The 8,317-nt window shown below is 47.4% G+C and overlaps 1 protein-coding gene across 1 annotated transcript in view; it reads left to right on the forward strand.

Annotated features, from left to right (window-relative positions):
* The window catches only part of Cox10 (cytochrome c oxidase assembly factor heme A:farnesyltransferase COX10), a 130,984-nt gene extending 122,951 nt beyond the window's left edge, over window positions 1–8,033 (forward strand). Inside the window, exon 7 of the mRNA XM_074046867.1 lies at window positions 6,371–8,033. Coding sequence (XP_073902968.1) covers window positions 6,371–6,774 — 404 coding nt within the window. The 3' untranslated portion in view covers window positions 6,775–8,033. The remainder of the gene's footprint in view (window positions 1–6,370) is intronic.
* The last annotated feature ends 284 nt before the right edge of the window (window positions 8,034–8,317 follow it).

Genomic DNA, 8,317 nt, shown 5'->3' on the forward strand with positions numbered 1-8,317 from the left:
CCACCTCACTGTCCCACTTATGAGCCATGGACTAAGAAGGGTTCTCTCCGCCTGGTCACACACAGCAGAGGAGATACAGCTGCTGGAGAGGGAGGGAAGTCAATATGCCCTGGACACCAGGGTATTCTCTGGTGTTACCTGAGTGTGGATTGCAACATTGTGACCTCAGGAAGGTGCTGAACTCTTGAAGGCCACACCCATAAATATATGTACCTGTTTCACAGGTTTCCAGTACTTTATGTATTCACACACAGCAAGTATATGATTAAAGGAAAGGAAGCAAACGTTTCTTCCAGATAGGATTAAGCCAGATATGTACAAAGATTCTGCAGAGTTGGGTAGGAAAATGGGAATATACATGTAAAAGAAGCAGAAAGCATGTGGTTTGTGTGAATGGATTGAGACTTGGAGACCATCTTCTGATCATAGTTTACAAACTGCTTCTCCAGCCTTCCTTCACTTCTTTGAAGCTGAATGAGGTGTCCTGCTCTGTACCTCACAGGCTGTAATTCCATTTGCCTTGTCTCCTTGGTTGGCCAGACCCCAGCAGGAGACATGAGAACAGACTGCCCATCACGTACCGGGCAGTCAGTACTTGCTGTCGTGGAAGATGGGCCCAATAAAATGGACTGCTTTGGGGAGTTAGAGCATGCACACAACACTTATCTTGAGGGAAGGCAAGACCTTTGAATTCTCTAGCTGAGTGCTGTGTTTACCCCACGAGGAAGGTGGATCCCACCACAGCTCCCCCACTAATTCAAGCCTTCCTGTTCTAGTTCACCTTATCTTGATGAAGAGAGCAATTTGTTTTACATCTTTTATGAGCAGAGGCAGTTGAAGCATATCATGTAGAACTGTGTGTGGGTGGTGGTTTTCTGATTACAATCCATTAAAGCTAAACTGTGATTTCTAAAGTGCTTTCATTTGTGACATGTGCTAAACCCCAACACGGTTTCCTCTCACAGAGACAGCAGCTTGATACTCTTCTCAAAATTAGGGGTTTTTGGGGTTTTTTTTCAGAGTTAACATTTTTCTAAGCAGAAGCATAACCAAAAGTGTGTGTTGAGCAGCACAGAATACTCCAATTGGCTCAGAAAATGAAGGCTTTTGAGAAAGGCAAGAAAGATTCCTGCTGTTTTAACCGCTTAAAGTTTGGTTTTCTGGCCGAGTTTGCTTGTTCTCAGCCGTTTCTAAAGCAAAGCCCACATGGGATTCAATCTGTCCTCTCCTCTCCTCCCATGTCAAAGTTATCACTGTTGTTTTTCTTGACAAGACACTTCTTGGTCTTGTCAGCTCCTGGTGCTTGTGGTTGTCATCACTGCAAACTGTAATCAGCTCGTGAACTGGGGGTGGGCTGCTCTGTACATGGTCCTAAGGAGCCTCAAAGCCACCCTGTGCCTTGAGAATCTCTGACAGAGCTCCCTTGTTCTTTGCCACCTTACAATCCAGTCTCAGTGTATTTTTCATCAAAATACAAAGAAGTGTACACCCATCACTCTGTTTGCTCCTTCACTTGTACCTGGTTGCTCCAACCTCTGTCCTTCCTAATTTTCCAAGAGGACTTGCCCAGATAAATGCCCCGTTTCTTTGTTATTGAAACAGGTACCAGGACTCATATCTTAAACTGGAAAATGCCTGCAGTTTTTCCTTCCCAAGTCTCCTTCTGCTCAGCAACACTGGCATTTGAGTGACTACCCAACAGTCCACTCATGTGCGAATGTTAATACTGGGGGTCTACCTGTGGCAACAGCTTTCTAAAAGAAGTTGCTGATATATTTTTCCAGTAGTGTCAAGTATCACTGGGCAGTAATTACTAGTTACAGTCACTAATTACGGTCACCTTCCCTTATCCTCATGCAATGCATTCCATGATCCCCACCAGTGGATGCCTGAAACCACAGGTAGTAACCAAACCCTATGCATAAAATACTGTGACAATTGATCTGATAACCTGGACTAATAAGTGGTTAATGGGAGGGTAGCATAGACAACGTGGATACACTAGACAAAGTGGTGATTCACATCCCTAGTGGGGCAGAGCAAGACTGTGAGATTTCATCATGCTACTCAAAATAGTGTGTAACTTAAAACTTATGAATTGTTTATTTCTTGAACTTTCCATTTAACTCTTTTGGACTCCATTAACTGGGAATAACTGAAATCTCAGATAACAGGACTATTATAATCTTTCTCACTTTTAAAATGATGGTAATAATATGTGTAGATTGGGTTATTGTGAGTTTTAGAAAGCAAGTGTCCACTTCCTCTACATAGTACCTGGGTTTTGACAGCCAGAAGATATTTGAACTGGGATGTCTAATAGGCACCTCCAATTTAAACAGCCAGGAATAGAACTCTCCTTGTCTCCACCATGAACACATTCCCTGGTGTCAGCCCCCAGCATTCTTGTGTGAGACGCCAGTGTCTTGCACCATGCTTTCTCCCTGACTACTGTCTCTTCACTGCTGCTCTGCAGTTTGTTCTCCCTGAAGTGCTGGGGGAGAGCGCCCTCCCTATCGTTTCTAGATGCCCTCCCAGCCTTCTCTGGCAACTCACCCTCCAGCCTCTGTGCTATCCCAGACACCCACTGGGACTGCCCTAGGACCTGATGGAGCTATGCTAAGTGGATCATGGTCTAAATGTCACCTCCAAAAAGGCCTTCCCTGAGCAATCTCAAGCCACCTGGGTTGCATCGCCCTATTTTGGATCTCTAAACTTAGCTGCCTATTCATGGATTTATTACGGCAGTTTTGACCAAGTGCGGGTGAATATAGATATATATCAATCAAAAGAAATTTTGAAGCACTTTTATTTTTTTAAACAAAAATTTTCAATTCTCTTGTGTACATTATGCAGTTCATTGGATGTGGAGAAGTTCTCAGTCAGTTCGCATTATCATCAGTTGCGTTTTAATCATGTGATCTGCTGTTTCCCCGCCCTTCATTTTGTGAAAATCTGCCTCCTAGAAAGCAAGTGGTGCCCAAAAGCAAGGTAAAGATAATGTGCTTAATTGAAGTAACCGAGTGACAGTCTGAGATCTGTTGAGAGGCAGCCATGTCTTTAGTGGACGTTGGGCAGCATTAAGGAAAAAACAAATCCAGCATCTGCAGTTAGCACTGAGTGCTGTGCACCCTGAGCGTGTGCTGCGTGGCCTCCAGGCTGCTCCGTGCAACCACAGTCCCAAGATATCAAGGGGCTGCTGCGGTGCTCATTACCATTAGGAAGGACTTTGTCTGGCCTGCCACTGCCTGTCCTTTTGTTACCCAGCGTGTGAGACACTGTCATCTGTTTACCAAGTGAATGGATGCCACCAAAAATAGCAATTTCCATTGTTACCATTCACATTGGAGTGTGTTTGCATGAGTTACAGTATTTGTGTGTTTTATTTAAGTTGAATGAGAATTGAAGGTTAAAAATAAATTTAGGAAACTGGGTGCCAGTGGCTCACGCCTATAATCCTAGCTACTCAGGAGGCAGAGATCAGGAGGATCACAGTTCAAAGCTAGCATGGGCAAATAGTTCGCAAGACCCTATGTTGGAAAACCTATCACAAAAAATGGGCTGGTGGAATAGCTCAAAGTGTAGGCCCTGAGTTCAAACCCCAGTACCACAAAGAAATAACTAACAAATTTGGGGGATTAGACATCAACTGTACTAAAACATAGACCCCAAATCCAGGCCTTGTTTATCTTCTCTCCCCTATTTGAAGACTGGAAAGGAGCGGCTTGGCTTCCAGCGACTGTGGAAAACTGCCCATGGGGTGACAGTGGGCTCTCTTGCCCCTTGAGTGTGCTCTACCCACACAGGTTGTGCGTGCTGTGCCATTGCCTGTCCTGCCTGATAAACTCAATCCAGAGTGAAAAGTTCTTGTCCTTTCTTTTAGATAACTTGCAAAGCCTGCCCCTGCTGACACGCCACAGCCCTGCTGAGGGGTGCAGATGAGAGGTTAAAGATGAGGGCTGCCTTCTCCTTCTCATGGGGCTCTGAGTTATTTACTTTGCTTTCTGTCCTGTTGAGCTCTGCCTTAGCAGGAGCCCTGCTCTCTCTCTTTCTGAACATGCCCACCCAGCAGTGGTGTAGAAGATCCACCTAAACAGGCCCATGACTAGGAATTTTCAGCCACTCTTCCACTGTGTACGACAGAGCTTCCAGGGTGGAGCCCACAGTAGGTCCAAAAACTAGTAAATAAGACAGTCCCAGAGGAGGAGAAGGAGGCAGCGGACAGAGCACTGGCTCACCAGCTTGTGTTGAGAAACAGTGACAGGGAATTGCTTTGGTAAATCTGTTCTCTTATACCTTCAGTCCCATGGATGAGCCTGAGGACACTTTTCACTCTCATGGTGCTTTCTGTCTTCTGTTCTCTGAAGATGCAAAGGAAAATAAACATACCCTTGAAGAGTTCACATTCACTGAGGAACAGGCGTATAAACAGCGGCTGACAGCTCACTCAGTATCGTGTCAGTCAGTAGCTCCCAGCTGCACACCCCAGCCCAAACTCACACTGTGGCTATCAGGCCCTACCTCAGGACCTGATCCCCAAGGCTGAACACACCCAAGGTCACACTGATGACCTCCCTTCCCCACCTTCCCTAGTCTCAGCCATCTCTGAGAGGGGCATCTCCATGGACCCACAAGCTCATCACACTTGCTCTGGACCCCTCGTTCCACTTTCCCCACACCCCTCATATTCTTCTTTCCATTTCCACCGTCACCACCTTGATGCTAACTGCTGCTCTTCCAGACCTGCTTTGCTGAGCCAGCATGTTCTTTACAAATGGGAGCACTTAACAGGCGCACCCTACACACATAATACACTGAGGTTGTCTGTTGCCTGAAGGATAGAACCCATCCTAGCATGGCCTACTGAGTCAGGAGGATATGCCACAGCCCACCCCCCTTGTTCAGAAAGCACAGTGCCATTGTTCTCACACTCCAGATGTAGGCCTTTTTAATTTAAATTCATTGTTAAATTGAAATGTGGCCCTTTTTAAACTTATAGCTGTATGACTCCTTACACTTGTGCTTGTCTTTTAAGACCTGGACTACACCTTACACCTTCCTGCCCCCAGCCTTTGGTCCTCACTTGACAAGGTCACTTTTCCGTAGAGCTCAGCTCACACGTCTCTTCCTCTAAGGAGACTAGGCCAACTTTTCTTGTTACAGGTCCTCACTGCACAGCACATGTTCCTTTGTGGCATTTGAGGGGTGTTCTCAATCCACTGGTGTGGTTCTTGATTTGTGTCTACTTTGGCTGGATGGGAACTTGATGCTAGCAGGGACCCTCGTGGACACTTGCTCACCATTGTGCCCCTCTTGCCTGTCTCAGTGCTTGCCACATGGTGGGTGCTCAGCAAATGAGTAATGAGCCGCCCGTACCCTGTCCTCCCTGCCAACACTGCTGTCTGACTATAGGGAAGTGGATTAGTGCAGTAGAGGCTGCCTGGTTGTTTGAATTCCTCCTTCACCGCTTTCTAGAAAACTGAACATCCTCTGGTCTATTTTTTTCACATTTTTTGAGATTTAATCTACCTCAGAATCTTATAGTCAGGATTAAATGGGGCAGCTCAGTAAACGGCAGCCTGCTTTCCGCCTGTGCTTGTGGTTGGGGAAACCCTGTTCCAGAGAAAGAGGACAAAGTACTGTGTCCTTGTTGAAAAACTATGAAGCCAAGGGCAATTTCCTCTTCTACTCTAAGACCACGTTCCTTTATGCCAAGCAGGCTCCTGCTTGTGCTGTTGTACCGGGCACCTGCCCTGGAAACCCTAGCAGTCTGCTGGTGAAACAGGTACACAGACAGAAGCCAGAGTTTCCACAGTGGCCTGGAGGTGTGCTCAGTTCCGTGTCAGTACCCTAACTGCCCTGCCTGGGAGCCATGCATGCACAGAAAGCCAGTGAACTGGAATGACCTCCAAGTCATAGCACCGCTTCGCCTGAAGCGCCTCATGCCCAAGGGCCAGCTGTGGAGATGGGCCTAGAAGGCCTAGCATATAGGCCCCCACTATGGCTGTATGGAAGTCAGCCCTGAATTCCAAAAGTGCTTAGCCTGGGGACCTCTGCTGTCATGGGTAATGAAGTGGGTCATGGTCGGGGGATGGCGTGGAGCACATGACCCAGCAGCCCAGGCTCCGATCCCTGGCCCTGGCATCTCCCAGGTGTGGTCCCAGGCATCTTAGAGCATCCTGCATCTCATCTGCCAGGCCAATCTAACCGCAGAGATGGAAGTGCAAACTGGCAGAGAATCCAAGAAGTTAGTCACACCTAGAGACAGGCCTATCTCTGAGGGCCAGCCAGGCTTTGGGGAGAGAGCCATTCCTCTAGAAATCTCTGCTGACACCTGACTTTTTCCCTCTTTCCCCACACCTCGGTACAGGAGCGCTTCTTCTGGGTGGAATCCTCTACTCTTGGCAGTTCCCTCACTTCAATGCCCTGAGCTGGGGCCTCCGTGAGGACTACTCCCGGGGAGGCTACTGCATGATGTCTGTCACCCACCCCGGGCTGTGCCGGCGCGTGGCACTGCGCCACTGCCTGGCCCTCATCGTGCTGTCCACTGCCGCCCCTATCCTGGACGTCACCACGTGGACCTTCCCTGTCATCTCGCTCCCCATCAACCTGTACATTTCCTACCTCGGCTTCCGATTCTACAGGGACGCGGACCGCAAGAGCTCACGGAGACTGTTCTTCTGCAGCCTGTGGCACCTGCCGCTGCTGCTGCTGCTTCTGCTTACCTGTAAGCAGCCAGGTGGGAAGGGGGGCGAGGGAGAGACTCTGAGCTGAAAGCAGTGTGGGAAGAAACAGAAACAAAACACACAGGAAGATGCACAAATCTTTTCCCTTTGCTGTTAGGCAAGAATATTTTGGTAATTCTGGAGCACTGGTTTTAGTACCTGATTATGAAAGAATTTGGTGCTCAGTCATCACCTGTTTGTTTTTTTATATTAATATTCAAAATGCTTCCCACATAAGAAATGGGTTAGCTCAGTCAAGACAAAGAATATTTTTCTTTTTGAGAGTCTTTATGCATCTTTCTCTCCAACCTCATGCCCTATTTTCTAGTCTCTCACATGCGCGCATCTTCTTTGCTGGGGCGTGCGCATAGACACACACACACTCCCCACCTAGCCACACAATGGCAGTTGGTGGTCAGACAGGTGAGCACTTGTAACCCGACCTCTGTAGTTCTGTATCCTCAAGGCTAGGGCTCTCTCTCCAGGGCCACCTCAAAAGAAATGCACACCCACAGTGGCTCCAGCACTCCCTCCCCATGAATGAGCCAGGGCTCTGTCCTGCTTTCTCTATCCTACATCTATCCCCAACCACTTAGTCCTTCCACAGGCTAACTCAACACACAGGCTGCTGCACATCAGGAGGGACGATTCCAAACGGTTGCCACAGATTTGCAGGCTGGACTGACAGCCCCTGCTCCCTCACCCCTGTTATATATCAGGATGTCACCAGGATTTCAGGAGCCCCAGTGGGCTCTCAGTATTAATGGATCCAGTCCTGGAAGTTTTGTGAATTACTCTGTAGCCAGGTGTGGCCTCTGGTACCAAGCATGGGCCCCTTGAAGTCGTCAGTCCTCCGTTTGCTCCCCCAGGTCCTCACTGAGCCCCAGGTACCTGAAGGTTTTGATGCTTAGCAGAATGTTTGAATTACTCAGTCTCCTGGGGTACAGCTGCCCTGGGAGGATCCGTTCAGGGGCTCAGCCACTTAAACAGTTGTGATAGAACTGTCTCAAAAATGTCAATGGCTGGGGGTATAGCTCAGTGTCGAGAGCTTACTTAGCCATGCTCAAGGCCCCAGGTTTGATCTCAGGCACCACAAGAAAAGAAAAAGAAACGTCGAAAGTGATTGCAAATAGCATCCAATACCTGTTTCTGCCTACCTGAACTATTACCTCTTGCTGTATCCAGGTTATTTACTGTGACCAACATGGCATAGGAATGTCCGTGAAAACTACCTACAACTTACTGCAGTCCTTATTTGTGAAGTGTGTTGATTCTCCTACTGCAATAAAACAGTGTGTAAGAACAGGACCATGTTGATGTGTTCTTTAATCCTCCTGTGGCAAGTGTGCGATGTTCCTGTACTCCTTCATGAGCTAGCAGAGAGCTACGTGGCACGTGGTGTTTCTCTTTTTTTCTGTCTTTAGTTGTAAACTGACTAATTAATAGTTGTATATATTTATGGGGTACAAAGTGATAAACAATTTATGAATAGAGTGTGGAATAAATACGTTGAGCTAATTACATCCATTATCTCAAGTAATCATTTTCTGTGGTGAAAACATTTGAAATTTAATGACTTTGAAATGTACAGT

This window comes from Castor canadensis, chromosome 11 (genome assembly GCF_047511655.1).
Source record: "Castor canadensis chromosome 11, mCasCan1.hap1v2, whole genome shotgun sequence".
Lineage (NCBI taxonomy): Eukaryota > Metazoa > Chordata > Mammalia > Rodentia > Castoridae > Castor > Castor canadensis.